This window comes from Equus asinus, chromosome 4, assembly GCF_041296235.1.
Source record: "Equus asinus isolate D_3611 breed Donkey chromosome 4, EquAss-T2T_v2, whole genome shotgun sequence".
NCBI lineage: Eukaryota > Metazoa > Chordata > Mammalia > Perissodactyla > Equidae > Equus > Equus asinus.
In genome coordinates, this window is record NC_091793.1 from 39,954,394 (window position 1) to 39,977,727 (window position 23,334).

A 23,334-nucleotide genomic window follows, 5' to 3' on the forward strand; every position below is an offset into this window, starting at 1 on the left:
TATTTATTCAAGGTCATTCTCACTTTTGCTGAAAACTGCAGTGGTGCCCAAGCATACCTGATTCCCCATCATATAGCTACTGCTCATTTAGCAGGTAATATGTAACCAAAACCATCTTCAGAAAAGTTCTCATCTAGTGAGCCCTCAAAGGGCAGTCATGAGATTATTTTTTAATTAGGAAAAAAATTAAGGATTTTTAAATTTAATTATCATTCATAGCAAAAAAAGTTCAGATTAGACTATCTAAACCATATACCTGAAACTTTTATGAATAAAAGATTCAATGAATAAGACTCAAGATGTGGTAAAGCAAATCTGAATCACAGAACCTCAAATCTTTGCCATTACTAATTAAGTGACCTTGGGCAAATTCTTTATCTTCCTACCTCTTAGTACTTCATCTGTGAAATGAGATCAACCACTTAAGGTTGATATAAGAAGTGAATGAGACAACACATTTAAGCATTTAGCAGAGGATCTGACACTATTATTACACAACACAAGTAATAAAGTGGGGGGGGCAGGGGGTTGGCAAACTAACCATAATTCATTCCAAACTATTTAAAAAATTTCAAAGTGTCATTATGTTTGAAGAGGGAGGGGTCACAGTTTCCATTATCCTGTAAATAAATTTCTGATGACAATCATTTGTGAAATAAAGTAACAATTAAATAAAAGGTGCCTTCTTAGGAATTTCATTTTATGCAAAGGATCATCCATAGAATACAATTTCAACTCTCATTTTCTTCAAAGACACTGTTTTAGTTGTTTATTCACCGTGAGATAGACAAATGCAAGTTTAAAGGTTATTGGGTTTGATTTTGATAACTTGGTTCAAACTACTCTAATGAACATGTTTTTCTGTTTTATTGTTTTCTACGTGCATTCTTGTGGAGCTACTACTGCTACCTCTGACAAAACCAGCACAAGAGAAAACCTCTCATTCAAGAAGTACATTGCAGGTCACAATTTTGATATTTTATTTAATGTTTACCAACCTTAAATAGTTGGTATTTTATTCCTTAAATGTGACATCTATTCTTTTTTTTAACAGCACAACTGAGAAAGTATTTAAAAGATGTTTGCTTTTAAGTTCTATAACAAAGATAGGCTTTTAAAAATACTATTTATCTCAACAAAATTAACTGAAGTTCTCACTGTTCTCAAAGAATTCTTTAGTATTTTTCCAAAGAAATTATTTTGAGAGACTCTTTCAGGATATAGTCATAACCACAATCATTTTTAGAACTGATATGATCCACTGGCAAATATATTTATTTTACCTGCAACTTAAAACTACAAACAAACTGCTTTTGTATAAATTATCTGTGACTAAGGGCAATTAATAGAGCCATAATCTGAAATATGTACATACTGTCTACTTCTGTTTGAAAGTGAAAATTACTTAACAAGGTAGTACACACAAGAGTCATCACTTCTAAGACCTACTTAAAAAAAGTCCCATAAATATTCATTGTTCTGAAGTGATAAATGTGATAAAATGTCACTGTCAACAAGTATAGATGATAACATATGGAGCTTTTTAAAGTCCCATCAACTACTTTCCAACTAAATTCACTGCACTGTAATACAAATGTTTCCATTCTCCCTGTTAGCCAGTACTGTAATTAACTGCATTATCTGACCACTAAGACACATGAGAACTTGTGTAAAGAACACAATGTCATCATCCAAAAGTTTGTATTAAGCACTTGTTAAGAGTAGCACAGAACAGTTTTTAAAAACCAAGAAAATCACTTGGGCTTTTAAAAATTTTTGCAAGTACAGTTGGATTGCCTAAGAGATGTTTTAGGGTGAAGATACGAATGATGACTGATGCCTCCAAAAATACCCAGAGGAAAGTGAATAGCCATGATTTTAGAAACTAAAGAGCTTTCACTCGAATTGTATCTAGTGAATATTCTTCAGGCTTCCTCCCCTACAACTGATTTTGTTTGTCCATCAATTCAACTTTTAAGTTAATACTTTCCCAAATATGCAAATCAACTCTGCTATTTTTAAGGTACTGTCTGCTAAATAAAGACCTTGACATTTTTTTAAATGTCATCTTAGAAAGCTTCTCCAAGGAATATTAGTCTTACCTGCAACATCTTCACATTAAAAGGCCACTCCTACAGTCCACAGACACTATCCCAATCCCGACCTAGCATCCTTCATTCTGACATATAATAACCAAGTTTCACTCAGCTCTGCACAGGTAACTGAAAGCACTGCTGGGGCTGCCTAGCCTGCCTCATCAAGTTTTGCACACACCCTGTACTGATGCCATCTCGCCAGAAGGTTCACTTTCTTCATTTTGTGGGATCATAACCCACAACACAGCAAATGCCTTCTGCAAGAGAAGGTAGCAGCCACCAAAGGCTGTGGCTTTTGCAGGGTAATTGCATGCACGCAACAGCTTCTCTGCCAAATTCATTTAAATAGACAAAAAAGGCTGGCTTCGAAGCTGCTAATATGTCACAAACATTGATGGAGAGCAGGTGGAACGCCGATTTTCTTCCAGCAACACTAGGACATGTACAAGTTCTGCACCACAGCTCAGAGAAAAGTAGCTACTGACGCATTGATGGAAGGCTATTTTAAAATTACTCAAAGAATCGAAGGCATCAACCTGACTGGGAGGCTCATGCCACACACACGGGCTGTTTTCCTACCTAATTTAAGAATGAATCGCTGGCAGCCAGCAGGTGCAACGACCAGGAGGAGGAGGACGTACCCACCACAATGCATAACGAGGGATGCAATCGCGGAGCTGGTTCCCGTCCTTACCTGAGCAGATTAGACAGGGGCAGGGGTCCGGATCCACCGCCCAGGATCCCTCCTTTCCTGCCAGACAGGAGTTTCTCCACCAGAGCCACATTTCCAGTGCGAGCAGCTTCCAGCAGCTCCTGGTCCTTCCCCATAGTCTCTCACCGACTCCCTCACAGAGTCCTTTTTCCCCTCCGGGTCCTCCTCCCCGCCCACCCCCACTCCCCAAAATCCAGGGCCCTCCTCGCCCCACCCTAAAATAAAGCCAGGGCTTCCGCACGGTGAGATCCCTGCAGCCCCGAGCCGGGAACACCACTCTCTCCTCCTCTTCGGGGCGCAGCTTTACAATGGGGATCAGACCATGGCTTGGAAAAGGGGCCGGCCGAGCTGGGAGCCACGACGCACCCCCACAGCCACTCCCCTGAATTCCCGAGGCCTCGTCCCCGCGGGTGGGGCGTGAGGGGTGGCGACCGGGGTGCTTCGGAGGAGCAGCAGGAGGATGCTGAGGACTGGGAAGGTCTGCGGAGGAGGTGGAGACCGTCCCCGCTGGAGCCCGAGCGCAGCGAACGCCCGCGGCGGCGGCGGCCCGCGCGCCCTCGCGCCCTCGCGCCCGCCCGGGCTCTCCTCAGCGTCCGCCCCGGGCCGGCTCGGCGGTGCGGCGGCGGCGGCCCGCGGCGGCGATGAGCGCGGCGGCTGCGGCTCCGGCGGCCGCGGCTCGCGCCGAAGCAGGGCGGTGCGGACGACCGCGGCAGGCGCGTGCCGAGGGCGGCGGCGGCGGCGGCGGCGCAGGGGCCGGGGCAGGGTGGGCGCCCCGGTCCGCCACCGGCGGCTCTGAGGCCTGGCGCGCGGGGCGGCCGGCGCGCGGGGGGGCGTGTGCGCGCGGGCAGGTGCGGCCGCGGGTCGGGCCGGACTCGGGCGGGGGCGGGGGCGGGGGCGGGGGCGGGGGAGGAGGCCGGCCCGGGTGGGGGCGGGGCGCCGGAGGATTTTACAGTATCTTCGTTTTCGTGGGCGGGGACCCTCCCTCCTCCAGTCTCCTTGGGAGAGGTTTAACCGTGTGAGGACTGGAGTTCTCCAGGCTGCCGCCGCTTCTCCGCCGGGCTGGCGCGGGCGGCACGCCTCGGGGCAGTCACGACGCCTGAGGAAAAGCCTCCCTGCCGCGGGCCGGTGCTGCTGCTAAGGGGCCCCTCTGCCACCGCGTCCCTCGGAGCCCGGACCACTTGACCGGCGTTCCTCCCTTCCGCTCACCTCCCTGAGACGACTGAGATGTGCCCTTGGTTAGAAAGAAGAGGTTTGTTTTATCCGTGTTTCTATGGCATTGCCCTTTGAACAGTTTGTGAGTGTTCCAGTTTTTCTAGGTCTTTCATCAGCCCCATATTCCAGTTGGGCTTTTGAGGATCTGCTGACTTGTAAAAATACCAGGAAAGAGGCTCTCATTGAGAAGTCCTCCACATCCACACTGGGAAAAATAGAAACGGGCATGGATTAGAGACCCACTTAATTTGCATATGTCGTCAGCAATTCATGTGCAGGGGCGGCTTGATTTTGTTGCATGCCCTCCTTGACCACGGTGGAGAACACACGTTTACTTTCTGTGACACCTTGCCTTGTCTTGTCCTTGGAATAGACTTCATAAATGTTAACTTGTTGATAATCCATTGGGAGGAAAGGGACGTAATAGGCACTTTCCTCAAAACAACCCAGTGAATTGGATATTACTACAGTATATCCATTTTGAAAATGAGGAAATAGTGGCTCAAAGGGTTAAATTTGTCTGGATGCCATACACAGTGAGTGGCTAACAGAACTGCACCCCAGAACTGACTCACTGCATGGCCCATGCTCTTCCCAGTATACCTTACTGCCCCCATGAAAAAGTAAAATGGACATGGACACACAATAATTATCACAGACATTTGATGAGCAGTTACTATGTACCAGCCACTATGCTAAGTACTTTCTACGTTAGGTCAACCCTCACAACAAACCATGAGATGGGTACCATTTTTATCCCTATTTTACAGATGAGGGAACTGATTAGGCTGAGATCATGCAGCTAGAAAGTGAGCCAAGACTCAAATTCAGGACTGCCTGCTATAGGCAGCGATTTTAAGTAAATAACTTGGGAAAACAAATACATTCTGAGATAAATAATAACAAAAGTATATTTAAAAATTTTTTTATGGAATTCAGTGTTCTCAAATTTCATTGGAATGGTTCAAAGTATTAAGTAAAGTATGGTTACTCATGGGAGGTTTCCTGAAGGAAGTAGATTTTGAGCTATTACAGTTTTTTGTTTGTTTTCGTTTTAGAATCTGTTTGAATGATAAGATGATATTATATGTGATAATAATATGATCCCTGGCATAATGGGACTAGCAAACCAGTTAAAGAAATAAGAGGTAAGAAGCCATTGAATTCATTTTGAAAATGCAAGCAGAAATCCTTCTTCCACTTTCCTAATGTTGCCACCTAAGCAAAACACACCTATCTCAGAATATACTATAAGTACTCAATTGGTCAGAGCTAAAAATCACCCACAGTTTTCACAGGGAGCATTTAATCATCACTAAGTAAGTGATTGGGAGGCTCCTGAGTCATCATTATCAGAATCAACCCCCAATGAGAAAACCATTAGTAATGTTTACTCTAAGAATCAGTTGCACAGTTCCAGGCACTCTCATGGTATATGATGCTCAAAAGCAGTTTTTCAACTCCAAACTCTTTGTTTTTAGTTACATCATAGCTTCTTGTTGAAAAGGACAAGGCTTGGCCACGTGGAAACTAACATGCAAATTAAAAGTAGAAACATTCTTCCAAACATCTGAAGAGGCCAAAAAAACATAATCCAGATTTTTTAAACATCCAGATTTCATCAAGATGTTTTGTATCTGTGTATAGTGGAAAGAGCCAGAAAATCTTGGGAACCAATTAGACAGCCCAGAGCTCAGCTTGCACATATGCAAAATGAAGAAGCTATGTCTAATGGTCTCCGCTGGCCTTTCTTTACTTTTTCTCATTTTATATATTTATATATATATAACATTGTGTGTATATATACGTATATATACATTATATATATTATTATATATATTATTTGGTATGTATATTACATATTGTCTGTATACTTTTTGGCAAGTTGAGAATTATTGCTCCAATATACACATATTGCAAGTCACTCCTCTTGAGGTTGATTAATGAAAGAAGGGACTAGGAGTTGAAACTAGAAAAGGGAGGAAAAGACAAAGTATGGAAGTGTTTAAACACATACACAAAAAAAGCCTTTGGAAACATAAAATAAATTGAGGGAACATGAATCCAGGTCAATCTTAGAACTATATACCAAGGTCTGTTTGCAGTGAGAAGAGGAAAAGATGCTGTCTTATAGCATGAAGTTATCAACTAAACTAAGATAGGACTTAGATATCAACTGAACTAAAATAGTTCCTGTGGCTTAGGAAGTGGGTTTGGAAAATATCTGCTTTCTCCATCTCGAGCTCTGCAGTTATTCTGCATAACTAAGGCTATGATAGGCTGGGAGATGGAAGTCAACAGCTCCAGGTTACAGAATATGAAGATACTAGACATCTGAATAGAAGACCAAATTCTTGCTGTCTGCATTCCATTTAAGTTTGTCTCCTCATGCTTGCCTGGGACAAACTCTGCCCCCATCGTCTTCCTGACACTGAGCATATCATGATGTTCATAGTCTTTCTGAATTTATGGTCATGAGTGTTGAAGGCCATGGAATGTCAATCACCCATCTTCTCCAGGTTTTAACTGAGAATGGACGCAAGAAACCAAATGAGCATCTCATTAGAGTATCATCTTTATTACTGGTTCAGGTAAGTATCTAATATCCCACAAAGTACAGGGATCCCTACTAAAACTAGACTGAAAATGAGACTAGGACATACCTCTCTGTAAATGTGCACCCTGAGACCTGCATGTGGAGAAAGTAAGAGCTACAAATATGACTTCATATACGCAGCCAGACTAAAGCCTGTCTCACAAATGGGGTCAGAGGATTGGAGAGAATGATAGCTTTCCAGGGCTGCCTTTAGAAAGCCTGCCGAGACAGATCCTGATCCAATTATGCCTACCATCTTGGTGCAGAAAGCAGAAGAAAGCCCACTGCCCTTCTTGGTGAGACAGGCATGGCAGGAGAGAAAGAAAGCCAGAGTTGAACCTGTGTCTTGTTTTGAAAGCAGGGTAACCCCACCCACTGGTAAAGTGGTTCCAATGGATACAAGTATGGAAAAGAAACAGAAAGTGTTCGCTGTAATACAACTCCCTCTTGGAAGGAGGAGCAGAAGTTTCTTCCCCTCTAGGGAAAGATCAACACACCACACAACATTACATCACCATCCAACCGATTCTGTCATTAACTTCCTCCTTTCAGAGCCACCCTGCCTATGTGTTACTACCTTGAAAGCCTGTGTGCCCCATGGGTGACCCAGCACACAGCCACTGAAAAGTTTAGTCTTGTCCCCACTTCAAACTATTTTTCTCACAGAGAGAAGTCTTCCGAAATTCCAATAAATAAATTTGCACCATCTCTTTTTATTTTCCACTGAGGAAAATAGCCAGCATGCTGATAAATCTATTACACAGTCTCTCGGAGGGGTGGCTAAGAAGACACAAGAACACAATATCCACTTTTGGCATCTTGACTAATCTTCCTCAAGGGTTACACCTCATCCTCTACTTCTGTCTTTCTCCTACAGCAGGGGTCGCAAACTCTTTCTGTGAAAGGCCATACAGTACATCTTTTCAGCTTTCTGGGCCACACAGTCTCTATCACACTACTCAACTCTGCCATTGTAGCATGAAAGTAGCCATAGGCAATATGCAAACAAATGAGTGTGGCTGTAAGCCAATTAAACTTTATTTATGGATGCTGAAGTGTGAATTTTGTACAATGTTCATGTGTCGCAAAATATTCTTTTATTTTTTTTCAACCATTTAAAAATGTAAAAACTATTTTTAGTTTACTTTTCATACAGGCTGCGGGTAGGATTTGGCCCCTGAGCCATAAGCCTACAGATTTAGGAGCAATTTATTCTAAAGGCCCTTTGAGGGAGACTGCTTCTTTGCTTGGCCTGATTATCCAGAGAGGGGGCAGGGAGGACAGGAGGCTAGAATCAAACTGTCCCTTCCAAGGCAGCCAAATATGCCCAGCCAGGGCAGACAGGAACCCTCCCCATCAGCAAATCCTCTTTAATTCTCTCATATCTCAAGAAAGACCTTTTCTCAGGATCCCTATCATAGTTATTTTACTTAGCTTTTTTGTATTCCATGGGTGTGCCCTTCTTTGCCATGATCACAGCAAATAAGTTAGAGGAGAGGCACCACTGAGCTGAAACTAAACGTATGAGGAGACGGCTGATACTGGTATCTCTGACTTCAGACAAGGAGCCCCACAGGCCTGAGACCTATACCTCTTAGAAGGGGGCACTAGCTGATTGGTGCTGGTGTAGCTGAGGGAAAGCAATAAAGCTGGTTCTGCATGTTAGAAAAACTGCAAACTGGATTCAGCTGCTGCTTCTGGAACAATCTGCCACTGCCAGGGTTGAAGAAGTACAGCGAGAAGAAGTGCATTCTCCCTCTGGTGACTTCTATTGGTGGATCCTAACCAAGACCCAGGTGGCAAAGAAGTAATGTGGTTTGCAGAACATCACCAAAGTGTACGTGAGAATGGTTTAAAGTTAAGAGACAATAGCATATCAACTGGTATAACTGCCCTTTGAAAATAAGGATAAACTAGTTTCAGCTCTTCCCACCATCACTAATTTCACAACCAGTGTCCTACCCACAACTTCAGAGAATTCCTAATTTCCTGTCCCCACTCCTTAGACTCTTGGTCTTCTGGTCTCCACTCCTAAAATGTATGGACCGTTTGGATTCTGCTTCCTACTCTAGTTTAGTGGAGAACTCTACCCATTACTAGGTTCTATGAGAAATCCAACCATTTTCTAAAAATTTGAAGAGTGATACATTGTTTCTCACGGAATTTCACCAACCACCTGATGTCTTTTATTCATCTCTGCAATCAGAGCTGTCTTTGTCACACTATGCCACTGTCCAAAGGCTCCTGCATCCAGCAGTTGACTCTCCCTGCCAACAGAGCCCCCTGTGAATTGTAGTCCAGTTGTAACCCAATACATTCAATTACTTTTCCATGGGGATCATCCTCCCTGGATTTCAATGAATAATATTTTCATTATTTCATTACATCTACAATAAGGTATCTTGTTACAGGCATCTCCTTGAAACTTCAGAAAAAGATTTGTTGAAAGTATTGTGTGAGGGTCCACCCAGTGGTGCCATAGTGATTAAGTTCACATACTGCAGTTTGGTGGCCCAGAGTTCACTGGTTCGAATCCTGGGCGTGGACCTACATACTCTCATGAAAACATGCTGTGGCAGCACCCCACATACAAAATAGAGGAACACTGGTACAGATGTTAGCTCAGCGACAATCTTCCTCAAACAAAAAGAGGAAGGTTGACAATGGATGTTAGCTCAGGGCCAATCTTCTTCACCAAAAAAAAAAAAAGTATTGTGTGAAGGGGTAATGGATAGTAAATGGAAATTAATTGTACAATGTCAATGTAAGCATTTTGTTAGGAAATTAGAAGAATCAAGTGTCAAGGATTGGCAGCCAAATGCCATTTTTCATCTCAATATATTAGAATTGTATCTATTAGTGTAATCAGTACTATCTCTATAGAAAACAATATCAGAAAGCCCTTGTAGACATTTTTTCCTCCAATTAATGCAAGTGGAAAACCATTCCAGAATCTCATTTTTAGTAGTCATCAGTTGCTGATATAATGAAACACATGGAGGATATATTGTAAAAACAGAATGTTTAAGTAAGCTTATTTGTATGCATTTTACATTTCTATACATAGTAAAAGGAATCATGATTTCATCAGATGTTTTGTGAAGTCAGAGCACAATTTGCTCCCACTTTTCCAATGTTTAGTATGAGATCAGGCTGTCTTATCATTGAAAACAGAAGAGAATTGGCAAGAGAGAGGGCAAGATAGAAGCAGTGGACTTAAATGTTCATTAATTTCTAATGCTTTATAACTAAATGTTTACTGTGCTGTCTCCACTCTTCCTCAGCCATGTGCGTGTGTGTGTGTGTTGAGAGGAAGGAGGGAATGGTTGGGAGATGTATGATCCATTTTCACCAGTGGAACTCTTGTTGAATACATCTCATGGTCACTTAGAGTTGTCATTCTGCTGCTTACACTAAAGGGAGAACAAACATGGAAAACCATAGAAATATAGTCAGGGAATTAAGTAAAGAAGTTAAATAATGTCAGGGAATTGTGTTAAGAATTAAATAATATATATTGGTTCTCATTAAGAGATACCAAATATAATTTTATAAAATGCTAAAAATTTGTTACATTTTTAAAATTGAACATTAAACTTGCCAATTAATTCTGAATAACTGATTCTAACACTAAGGGAGATGGCATAGATGGGAACTATGTTCAGGGATTTTTTTTTAAAGATTGGCACCTGGCCTAACATTTGTTAGCCAGTCTTCTTTTTTTTCTTCTTCTTCTCCCCAAAGCTCCCCAGTACATAGTTGTATATGCTAATTGTGAGTGCCTATGGTTGTGCTATGTGGGCCACTGCCTCAGCATGGCTTGATGAGCATTGCTAGGTCTGCGCCAAGGATCCGAACCTGCAAAACCCTGGGCCACCGAAGCGGAGCGTGCAAACTTAGCCACTGGGCCACAGGGCCGGCCCCTGGGATTTTTTTTTAATGAAAAGAACACTGTACATAATATGGTTGAGCTGGTATGTTATAATCGCCTTAAATCTTTTCATTAATTTATAAATCATATAGAGAAAATAATGCCTTCCATTGGATTGAGAGTAAAATTGGATGCAGAACAAAAAAATTGAAAAGCTTTTGTAAAAATATTCAAAGGAATTGGCTCCTTTGGGTGAATGGGCCAGCATATGGCAAGTGTGGTTCAACACAGACAAGTTTAATACTACTTTTGTAGGAAAAAAAATTCATTCTTAAACCAAGAGCTTTATAGAATTATCTTGAACTGTCTAGGGCAAAATATTTGTAAAAATAATGAAAAAAGTGATCACAGCAATCTAAGTGTTAGAAAATAAATTTTTATCCAAAGGATTTTTAAATATCTTAATAAATTAAGATACAATTATAGGTATGGTAGTGTTGTACTGTCATATTACCAAGCTGGAGCTAAGTTTCCCAAAGTTCTCTTTATGGTATCACATTACAGTTAGCAACAAAAGAAATCTGCATATTTGGAAGGCAGAGGTAAAGTAGTGCCATTATACTCTAAAAGGTGGTGTAGGGTGGTCAGGCACTGTTGAAGCTCACGCCATTTGTCACTGATCTGCCACCTTACTTTAGTGTAGGGCAGCAGTCAAGCCCATGGCTCCTCCAGCTCCTGCATTATCTCTTCAAATTCCATGAACGCTGAGCCAGGTGCATGTGCAGTTCCATGGTGAAGAGTGACAGATCTTTCTGTAGGCCACCCACATCACTGACATTGGAGACTGCAAGAAGCAGGTGCAAGTTCCTGTTTCTCTCCATGGGTTCCATTCACCCTTGTGGGTGCCAAAGTGTCTTTACTCTCCCTCACTTCACATTTAGATGTTTTCCCAACTCCTGGCCCTACTGACTTAGAATGACTTCGGCAACAGCCTTACATAAACTTCTTTACCAGCTCCTAAATTCCTGTTATTTCATATCACTAGTAACAGTTCTACTTCTCTGATGAAGCTGTAATTGATACAGAAATTAGTATTGGATGTATCCAAGGGACTAGAGCCATAAGAGTGGATTCCCTGAATTGGTTTATTTGGAATTGACTGTCTGATCTGATTAGATATGAAGGCATTAATGTTCCTGTTGCCAGTGGTAAAGAGGACGTGCCAAAACCACTTTCTGCATGTGCCAGAACCATCTGTGGCACACGCCAGAACCACCCGCCAGACATGTGTGACCCACCTGCCTGACACGCTGGAACCAACTGTCGGACACGTCGGAACCATCATCTGGACACTCTGGAACTACCCACCGCAGATGTGAGGACACTGGTAGTCCATGGCAAAGAGTTATTTAAATTATCCCTTAGAAAGCTATGCTTTGGATGAGCAAGAAATTGCTGTCATAGAACATTTAGGGAATATAAGAGTATAAAGAGGTTGGGTGATTGCTTCTAAGTGTGCTGGAGAACTTGGAGAAAGAAAATGAATTCAAAATTTTAAATTCTTGGCTTGAGGTCCAGATAAGGGACCAGAAAATTTCTACTTCTTCCCTAAAAGAAACATGTGTTTCAGGTAGTCACAAGGGAAAAGTTTCTGAAAACTAGGATGACCAACTTATCCTGGTCTGCCTGGGACTTTCCCTGTCTTAGTTCTGAAAGTTTCGTCTCCTGGGAAACCCCTCAGTCTTGGCCAAACCAGGATGGACAGTTAGTCAACCTACAAAACCAAACCCTAAGTTAAATCCTGCAAGTGGCTAAATTACAGTGTAGATTGTATTCCCATCCTTATAGGTCTCTTAAAGTTAAGGCATTCTTTGGGAAGCAGTGGGACCGTGAAAATTGAGAGATTCCAACGAAGATGAAGATTTTAAACCCCTAAATTCTGTTGAGCTTCCTTTGCCAGGAGGAACAGTCCCTTTCCCCTACCTGAGGAGATTAATCTTCCTTTCCTGAGGAAGTTGCTTTGCAAAGGCCTGCACATTTTTCTCAGAACCTATAACCAGTGCTTCTCACTGCTTCTGGATTTATATCCAGACTCAAGTCCCAGCAGGCCTTAGGAAAAACTGTTACCCATGGCATAATACACACACAAAAAATGCAAGTATTTGCCAATTTATATTGACACAAACATAGGCAGCATAAATAAGAATGGATCATAAGGGTGCTGGATCAAGTTGGAAGTGATATAATGTTGTGGACATAACATGTTGGGATCCCAGTATTATGCAAGCATCTTCAATTAGATCTCACATATTAAGTGTCAGGCTTTATCTGCTGAACAGAACAGGTAGAAGAAGCTCAACTATCCAGGATTTGCAGAGTGAAATCTCACTTTGGCCCTCCTGTACCTCCTAGAGTTCCATGTTTCACTCCATTTTAGGACCTCATATATTTCTCAAGTTTGTGCCAGCTCTTCATCATATGTATATTCATATATATGAAAGCAATTTATTCTTTCAGTTGGAAGAATGTGATAGGTTGCAATATGACCCAAATTCTTCCCATCCCTATATGCCAAAACCTTGTGTATGACTGCTGCTCCTCCTGTTTCTCCACAATTTGAATATAGGGTTGGCCGTGTGATTAGCTTTATCAAATGGTATATTAGCAAAGGTGATACAAGCAGAGACTTTGCAAGTACTGGTATATTGGAGCTTGGCCTCTCTTGCTGCTGAGAACCTTGATGCTTGAGTTAGCCTGTTGAAGTGACCATGTGGAAGAGAACCAAGGCACCCCAACCAACAGCCAGTCAACCACCAGACATATGAATCCATCCCAGACCTTTCAGGCTTAGCTAAGCCACCAATTGACTATACTGCATGAATGAACCCAGGTAAGATCAGTAGAATTTCCCAGCTGAACTGAGCCCAAATTGATAACCAAAAAAATCATGTGCTCATGAATGATTATTGTTTTAAGCCACTAAGTTTTGGAGTGTTTTGTTATACAGCAAAGGCTAACAAATACTGTCATTCACAGTATCTAGTCCTATTAACATGGTTTAAATTTTATGCATTACATTTAGGCAAAGTTGTCTGTTGAAAGTGAGGAGGGTGAGGTTTAGGTAGGGAGTTTGGGGAAAGTGATGAAGCTTTTGATCCTGATTGCAGAAGTAAAACATGAATAAGCAAGTAAATGGTTGAAGGATGTTAAGATCCCAGATAGTTTGGGAAGATGTGAACTTACAGTATCAGTCATTCTTTTTCCAGAAACCAGATATAGAAGCAGAAAAAGTAGATTGTGGAATTGTTCGTGGGTTAAGTTTTTGTTGGGTTGAATAGGTGTAGTAGGAGTAATGTACAATGATGTTGAGGATTTGGGTAAGAGAAACCCTCTTTAGGTCATCATTCTGTGGGAAATAACAACCAAAACTTCTTGAAAGCTTTGTATGTGCCAGATATGTTACGTGGATTCTCCTTTAATCTTCACAAGTTCTTGAAGTATATGTATCTCAAAGATGCAGGCATAGGGGCAGGCCCTGTGGCCTAGTGGTTAAAATTCTGCATGCTCTGCTTCGGCAGCCTGGGTTTGCAGGTTCGGATCCCAGGTGTGGACCTACACCACTTGTTGGCCATGCTGTGGCTGCAAACTATATGCAACATAGAGGAAGTTTGGCACAAATATTAGCTCAGGGACAGTCTTCCTCAAGCAAAGGAAAAAAAGAGGAAGATTGGTAGTGGATGGTAGCTCAGGGCAAATCTTCCTCAGCAAAAAAAAAAAAAAAAAAAAAAAAAAGGCAGGTTTTTGTCCCCCACATAGCATCTGCCAGAAGGGAACTTTAGGAACATTGCATTAGGTATTCTAACCTTGAGCAGCCAGGAGGCTATACATTTGACCAGTTCTGCCCCTTGCAAGATAGCTTTCATTGAGTCGAATTGTAAAGCCGCATCCTTGGCTTTTATCAGCAGCCATGTGACATCTGTTGTCATATGGGACGTAGGAATGTTCTTGGAAATTTTGTCCACCACTTTATTTAGTGAATTCTATCTCAAACCCCACATTTACAAAGAAATTGAACTCTGCTAGGGAAGTTTTGCTACCTCTAAGGAATTCATTTTTCTGATAATAATAACTGAGAAATTGACTTCTTCACTTTCCACTTTAGCTCCAAGGAAACTAAGCCAAATGTAAAGTTTGACATATTTGTGATCTTTTTGCATTCTGATCATTACTCTTTACATATTTTTGCCTTGAATTTTACTGATATTTAGTTGTATTTTATTCGATATGTTTTTGTTATTAGAGATATATTCATGTGCATCTGTATTATCGAACTTGCTGTATTATTGAACTGCCGTGGGTAATAGAATAATGAGTAAAAACAAATATAGTCCCTGCCTTCATGGAGCTTCAATTGAAAGTGATAAAAATGTCAGAAGTTAAGGAATTTTCTATTTCTTTTTGTAATTATTTCACCTATTATCATATGAAAGCATGGAAAGGGAATATCTTTAAGCTTAGTTTCTCCTTCAAAAAGTAACTTAAGAGACAAACTTACTTTGGCATTAAGGATACAAAGAAAGTATAAATTTATCATCTTTTCGTTCACTCAGCACTCATTGAGTGTCTGCTATGTGCCAGGAAGTTTGCTAGGTGCTGGCAATTCAGCAGTGGACAAGGTGGGTATGGTTAGAGCCCTCATGGAGCTCACATTCTATTCAGGAAAAGAGACATGAAACAAGTACTAGCAAATGTGATAAGTGCCATAAAGGAGATGCTGTAAGGGCCATGGGTGTGAATATAGGGACACCTAACTAAGTCTGGGAGATGAGCAGAAGACTTGTCTCCAAAGGAGATACTTAAATCGAGGCCTGAGAGATAAGTGGCAAAGGGAAGCAGGAGATGGAGAAAGAGTATTCCATGCAGAGAGCTGTTTGGGAACCACTACACTTTGCTCTGCAGAGGGCAGTTGGGAATTATACTCTCAGCACTAAATCTCTCTGTCACTTCCTGCCCTCTCTTTCTTTACCTCTGCTTCTACCTTGTTTTATTCACTTGCATCTCCCAATCATGTTTGTGTTGTTTATGAAATTTAAGTTTATTTTTGTTTTGAAGGCTCTTAACTTCAACTTTATATAAAGTATTATGCAAAAATGCTTTTTCTAAAAATAAAGTTGCTTTTTTGCTTGTATATGATCTTTGAGTCCTTTTTAAATTGATGATATTTGCCCACTTCAAAGAACCTTCCCACTTTCTTTATATGAAGAAAACCAAAATAAGTAAACCATAGCTTGTACTTTTTTTAATGTCTGTGTTTCATTATGGGTTAATAAATAGAAATGGGAATTATTTGCATGAAACAACTGGAAAACAAAGCTAAGCTGAAATATGAAAACATGAATAGTCAATTCTAACTATAATTGTCCAGCATACGTATGTTTTTTAATTCTCTTACACTAACAAAGAAACATGTGCAACTAATTCTCTATTTATTTGCCACAATCCAAAGTCCTCCTACCTTCCATATTCATAAGCCAGCTTCTTCCTGTTACCCAGCTGAGGTCCGAGCCTGCCAAGGGGGGAACTAAGCTGGCCTGGATTTGCAGCCAAGAACAGAAAGGGAGTAATTGTGAGATTTTCCTGGACTCAGTAGCTAACATTATCTGGCTAAATGTATCTTCTATATCGGTACCTAAGTGCTTTCCAAAGCACTCTGGTTTTGTAATAGAAAAAGCACTAGCATTGTGGTCAGAAGACCTGGGTTTCAATCCTGGTGTGACCTCTTCTTAGCTTACAAAATACCACAGATTGGGAGGCTTAAACAAAAGAAATTAATTTTCTCACAATTCTGGAGGCTAGAAGTCCAAGATCAAGGTGTTGCAGGTTGGTTTCTTTTGAGGCCTCTTTCCTTGGCTCATGGATAGCCATCTTCGTGTGTTTTCACATGCTCTTTTCTCTATGTGCTATGTCCTAATCTCTTCTTGTAAGAACACCAGTCATATTGGATTAAGGCCCATTCTAATGACCTCATTTTAATTTAACTACCTCTTTAAAGACCCTATCTCCAAATACAATCACATTCTGAGCTACTGGGGGCTAGGAATTCAACACATGAATCTGGGGAGGACACAATTCCGTTCATAACAGAGTTGACTGATGTTTTGAGGATCAGAATAAATGATACTAAATAAGTGAAGGCATTTGACTCTTAGGAGATGTTCAATAAATGCTAGTTAAATCTGAACAATTTTTGAAGTATCCATTGTTTCTAATATTATTTAATATAATGTTATCCAGAAACATTTGGTGTTGAAGGTAAACTTTAAATAAACAACCTGTACTTCTTATAGGGAATACACAACTACAATCTTGTAATAAAGTAATTCAAAATACTTGAGTTGATTTCCTTTGCTGCCTTTGAGATTCGGCAGTAATCAAGGAGAAGTTATTTCCCTTCAACATGCATGAGGTCATATCGTTCATTAGGATCATAAAAATTTTCTCCTTTTGGGAATTCTGAGTATTTTAAACATCACAGGAGTTGAAATTAATTTTATTCAAGGTTTTATTTTGAAACTAGAGCCAAACTTTTAAGTTTGATTACTTGACTCAGAAATCCAAAATGTGTGTAAATGTATATGCATGTGTTTCTCATACATGTAGTAAAACTGTAAATTCGGAAAAATACTGTGGTAGTATCAATAAATATATGAATACATCAATAAATACTACATTAATAAATACCTTATTAATGTAAATCTTACATAAAAATGAGTGAAGCTTTCAGTAATCTAGGCAGGAAGGAGAAAAGATAAGGACCTCCTCAATAGGCCCAATCATTGAATTACTTAAAATCTATCTGGCCAGTTTTATGACGATTTTAAGTAGCTATGAGGTGTCCATTTAATAAACAACATCACATTTCCTAATTGAAAAATACAGATATCACTTGACTCAAATAAAGTTGATCTAAGATTTTGAAAGGAGAAGGACAAAGAATTAAATCATTTACAGAACCTACAACCTGAAACAAATATTTCACTTGCGTGTTTCCTAGTTAGAATATGTTGTTTCTGGTGAAGGAAACTACATGCAAAGTAGATTGTTGCAGGCCAACTTGGTAAGAAAGTAAACGTTTCTCGATGTTTTTAAACATCTGGAGTATAGAAAAAAGAAAATGAGGTTATTTTCTAGTATCTATAATTTTGGAGGCAGCATAGAGAAAATTCCAAAGAGTCCCAGGAACGAGGGAAGGATGAGGAAAGAAAATACTGAGACATCAAACTGCTGGGTAGGTAGAAACTTGGTGAACTGCTTTTCTTAAAACACTGTGAAATAGACCAGCACATTAAAAACACCTTCTACATAAGATATTTAAAACTCATTCTATTGGATAACTTTTTTCTCTAGATATACATCTCTTATATCTGTAAAAATGTGGCAAGATAAAACTTTTTACAAAACCTTCTCTCTCATTCCCTTTTCCCTTTTGTCCTCCTCATCAGCAACCCCATCCCCCACCAAAAAAGAATAAGATGAAAATCAAGTATTCCATTGCTTAAAGGAGGTACTTGGTAAATAACCTGAAGGTTTCTTCCTGGCTTTGGCTTCCAATGGCCTAGCCCTTAGGAGAAGGATAAGATATTTCAAATATGAAGAGGTGGGGAATTGAAGATAATAGAGTTCCTGACCTCAACCCCTACCTGCGATAGAAAAATATTCCTGGGTTGGTAGATAGAAAAATTGCAGGAAAGCAAATAGATGAGAATTGAGACCACTCACACCCGTATAGTTTAACTATTAGTACTAAGAACTGAGGTCACCCGTGTCAACTTGACTTTTAAATTTACTCCAGGAAACTCATTCCGAGAAAGACAATTCTATGAACCAATAAATAATTTCACTGTTTCCTTCAGGAACTTCCTTAAAATAAATTTATCTCATCTGGGTAAGTAGTTTGCTCATCCAGGTAAACAGCCCCTTCTTAAGACTGTAGGGGGAAAAACCTGCTTTAATGGAGAACTATTCACTGTTTACAGCACACCCTGCTGGGTTATGTGATTCTGCTTATATGGAGCTTCCATGCCCTTCATTGACTTTGAGCTATTTCACAACTTTGCAAAGTTGTAGATAACTGATAGCAATGCAAAATAATTCTTGTCTGTATACCTTCAAATAAATTGTCCAATGAATGCCCACTAATGTTTTGGGGAAAAGATCTGGCAGAGGTGCCATCTTACAAGACTAAAGACATATATTTCACCTTCCCATCTTCCCATCATCTTCCTAATGCTTTAAGCTTGCTTTATATTTTGATCTAAGAGCCAAAAGACTTCTTTCAAGACAATAATACTCATGGAATAAAATGGCATTTTGAAGGTAAGATTTAATTTCAAATTAATCTATATTATATTTAGCTAAAAGGGAAAAAAGGTTTTTTTTTTTATATACAGCCCTGGAAATCGTTATTTGAAATCTTAAATGATCGTTACATTTCTTCTTAAATTACTCTTACTGTGATAAATTATTATTCCAGAAAACCATTTGTGAAATGCATTATTGACAGTTTGTAATGTGTTCATTTCTTTAACGGAAATGCCATTCTTTTGGACTGCTCCTAAAGTCATATGATTAGAAGTTTTGGTCCAGAATCAGAAGAAAATAAAAAATATATTCTTCTTCTAATAGCAGATGATGATAGTGGTGGCAAAGAGATGAAAAATAACAGAGCTAAATTGAGATTTAGTCATTTATACATTTTTATTCCTTGTGTAAACTATTCTATTCATTTTGGCAAATAATGTACTATATTTTTCACTGTGACTTGACCAACACTTACCATAAAAATATGTCCATAATTTTAATGGATAGACATTGTGATCTCAAAATCCACTATGATCTCAAATTTGTTACAGACACATGTGATCAAGAGACAACTAATCTTCAATAAATGGAGTTTTACTGGAAACTTTACTATTATATTAAATTAATAACCCCACAATTCATATTCAATTACTCAAATCATGATAGCTATCAAATTATTTACAATATGATTAAGATTTTTAAATATTATAACTGTACTAAACAAAGCAAATTATGTTTTGTAGAAACATAAATCTTAGGCATTTCAAACTGATGCTCAACAGCAACAATTTACTTGCCGAATAGCAATCCCTTTTTTTTTTTTAAAGAAACCACTTTGAGGTTTAATGTATACACCCTTAAAATTATTATTGAAGCATATTTATATAACACAAAGTTCACACATTTTAAGTGTCAAGTTGTATGAGTTTTAGTAAATGTATAGAGTTGTGCAACCACCACTAGAATCAGGTTTTAGAACACTTCAGTCACCCCAAAAATTCCCTTTTGCCCCTTTGTAGTCAAGCTGTCCCTCATGCCCAGCTATAAGATAAGCACTGGTCTGCTTTCTGCTGCTACATTTTTGCTTTCTCCAGAATTTCATATTCATATTTCATATGTCTTTTGTGTCTGGTTTCTTTTACTTACCATTATCATTTTGAGATTGTTCTACATTGTTCTGTATATCAGTAGTTTATTCCATTTTATTTGCTAAGTTGTATTCTGTTGAATGCGTATGCCACGTTTTGTTTATACATTGACAAGTTGATGGATATTTGAGTTGTTTCTACTGTTTGGTTATTATGAATAATGCTGCTATGAACATTCATGTTCAAATCTCTATGTGGACATATATTTTCATTTCTCTTAAGTAAACTCCTAGGAGTGGAATTGCTGAGTCATGTAGTAGACGTATGCTTCAATTTTTAAGGCAGTGACAAACTGTTTTCCAGTGGCTGCACCACTTTGCATCTCCATCAGCAACGTATGAGAGTTCCAATTGTACCACATCTTCAGCAACACCTGGCATTTCAGTATTTTAAATTTAAGATATTCTAATACATATATAGTAGTACCTTATTGTGATTTTAATTTCCCTAGTAACCCATGAAGTTGAGCATCTTTTTGTTAAGTACCTGTACAGATCTTTTTCCTGTTTTTTAAAATTGAGTTGTTTATCTTATTATTGAGTTGTAGAAGTTCTTAATTAGAGCTGGAGTGACATCAGCATCATGGTGGAGAGAGCTCTTCCCTCAGACTCTCCCCACTAAGATACAATGAAAAGGACATTCATAAACCAACAGAGGACATTCACATGACACAAAAGATGTCTGAGAGACCCACTCAGCCATTCTTCTGAAGGTGGAGGTGCTGGATCCCCTGAGAGGAAGTGGAAGGAGGTAAGGGGATCTCCTCTCCCTCCATGGCAGTGATCTAGGGCCTGGGAACATATGTGGCTCTGAGAAAGGAGGGTGGAGGGGTGGCTCTCTGTGGGAACACCTTTGTTCTCCAAGTTCCCTCACAGTATGTGGGAAAGCTCCACACAAAAGAAGCTAAGCTATTGCAGGGGTGTCTTCATCAAGCCAGCACCCCAGGAGGGCAGATAATTGGGCAGAGTGAGAATGTCCCTGGGATTACACACACACAAGAAAGTGCCCATCCCCCTGCCTGGTACTCAGGCTTGGATGGTTGGCCAGAGCACCCATGCATACCTTAGAAAAGCAGCAGCTGCAAGTGGGTAATTGCAGATGGGCCCTGTCAGCATAGATTCCAAAGGACAGGCACAGATGCCAGGGATCGCGGTGGGCTCAGAATACGCAGCTCCTGACAATGCTCCCCCTCCCCATGGTAGCAGGTGGAATCTGCAATCAGATACTCTATGTGAAGCCACAAACCCACCCCATCAATTAGTATGAAGAAATATATTAATACTCCAGACAAGAAGGAAAATGACCAGCACTCATAAATCAATCCTGAAGGCACAGAAATTTACAATCTAAATGAAAAAGAATTCAAAATAGCTATCAGAAAAAAACTCAACAGGTTACAAGAAAATTCAGATAGTTCAAAAAAATTAGGAACAAAATTAATGAAGGGAGGGAATTCACAAAAGAGATTGTAACTATAAAGAAAACGAGTCACAAATGTTTGAGATGAAAAACACAATAGATGAGATAAAGAAAAATCTGGAGTCCTTGAACAACAGAGCTGATATTATGGAGGACAGAATTATCAATATGGAGGACAGGAATACAGAAACGCTTCAGATGGAGGAGGAGAGAACTAGGACTAAAAAGAAATGAAAAAGTTCTCTGAAAAACATCTGACTCAATTAGGAAATGCAACGTAAGGATTATAGGTACTCAAGAGGGAGAAGAGAGGGAAAATGAAGCAGAAAGCTTGGTCAAAGAAATAATAGCTGAGAATTTCCAAAACCTGGGGAAAGAGCTGGAAATACAAGTAAAAAAAGCTAATAGAACTCCTAATTATATCAACGTAAAAAGACCTTCTCCAAGGCATTTAATAGTAAAACTGGCAAAAGTCAATGACAAAGAAAAAATATTAAGGGCAGAAAGGCAGTATCAAATAACTTACAAAGGAACCTCTATCAGGCTTTCAGATTTCTCAGCAGAAACCTTACAGGCTAGGAGAGAATGGAATGGTATATTCAAAATTCTGAAAGACAAAAACTTTCAGCCAAGAATACTCTATCCAACTAAAATACAATTCTGATATGATGGAGAAATAAAAACTTTCACAGATAAACAAAAGCTAAGGGAGTTCATTGCCACAAGAACCCCCTACAAGAAATGATCAAGAAGGCCCTCATACCTGAAAACAAAAAGAAAGGGTTTACAAAGCCTTGAGTAAGAAGATAAATAGGCAGACAAAATCAGAAAATTGCAGCTTTCTATCAGAACAGGTTAGCAAACACTTAATTATAACATTAAAGATAAAGGGAAGGAAAACATTAAGAATAACTATAATCTCATCATTTTAACTACAAACTCACAACACAAGATGGAATAAGTTGTAACAACAACTTGGAAAGGGAAGAGGAAAGAGATGGAATTGGCTTAGAGTAAGGAAAAAAGAGGCTATCTGGAAATGCACTATCTCATCTATGAGATTTTTTATACAAGCCTCATCATAACCACTAAACAAATAATCAGAACAGAGACACAAATGATGAGTAAAGAGAAAACTGAGAAAACCATGATAGAGAATTATCAAACTGAATTGGCAGTCTGAAATAGACAGGACAAGAAACAAGGGAAACACAGAACAACCTGAAAATGAGTGATAAAATGGCAGCATTAAGCCCTCATATATCAGTAATCACTCTAAATGTAAATGGCTTGAATTTTCCAATCAAAAAACACAGAGTGGTGAGATGCATTAAAAAACAAGACCCAGCAATATGCTGCCTCCCGGAAACAGATCTCAGCTCTAAAGACAAACACAGGCTCAGAGTGAAAGGATGGAAGACAATACTCCAAGTTAATGGCAAACAAAAGAAAGCAGGCATTGCCATACCTATATCAGATAAAGTAGACTTTAAGATAAAACAGGCAATGAGAGACAAAGAGGACAGTATATAATGATAAAAGGGACACTCCACCAAGAAGACATAACATAAATATATATGTACCTAACATGGGAGCACCAAAGTACATAAAGCAACTATTAACAAACCTAAAAAGAGCTATTAACAACAACACAGTAATACTAGGGGACCTTAACACCCCACTTATGTAAATGGATAGATCATCCAGACAGAAAGTCAACTGTGAAATAGTGGAATTACACCAAAAACTAGACCAAATGGACTTAATAGATATATATAGAACACTGCATCCAAAAACAGCAGAATACACATTCTTCTCAAGATCACATGGAACATTCTCAAGGGTAAATGATATGTTGGGAAACAAGGCAAGCCTCAATAAATTTAAGAAGGTTGAAATTATATCACAAATCTTTTCTG

General features: G+C 39.6%; 1 protein-coding gene and 1 long non-coding RNA gene across 7 annotated transcripts in view; one reads left to right on the forward strand and one right to left on the reverse strand.

The window, feature by feature from the left end:
- ANKS1B (ankyrin repeat and sterile alpha motif domain containing 1B) overlaps positions 1-2,977 on the reverse strand; it is a 1,016,307-nt gene extending 1,013,330 nt beyond the window's left edge. For 3 of the 5 annotated variants that reach the window (XM_044745264.2, XM_044745227.2, XM_044745210.2), the window contains exon 1: positions 2,791-2,977. In XM_044745264.2, coding sequence (XP_044601199.1) covers positions 2,791-2,924 — 134 coding nt within the window. In that variant the 5' untranslated portion in view covers positions 2,925-2,977. The remainder of the gene's footprint in view (positions 1-2,790) is intronic. The other 2 variants (XM_044745274.2, XM_014835057.3) reach the window with 1 other exon arrangement.
- An 840-nt stretch (positions 2,978-3,817) lies between these two features.
- On the forward strand, positions 3,818-14,253 carry LOC123283253 (uncharacterized). 2 transcript variants are annotated; one of them, XR_011502660.1, is made up of 4 exons: positions 3,818-4,057; positions 5,079-5,168; positions 6,540-6,611; positions 11,694-14,253. It is a non-coding gene; the product is annotated as an uncharacterized lncRNA (long non-coding RNA). The 2 variants fall into 2 exon arrangements; XR_006523857.2 differs by lacking the exon at positions 11,694-14,253 and having other exon boundaries at positions 3,925-4,057; positions 6,540-6,657.
- Positions 14,254-23,334: the final 9,081 nt, after the last annotated feature.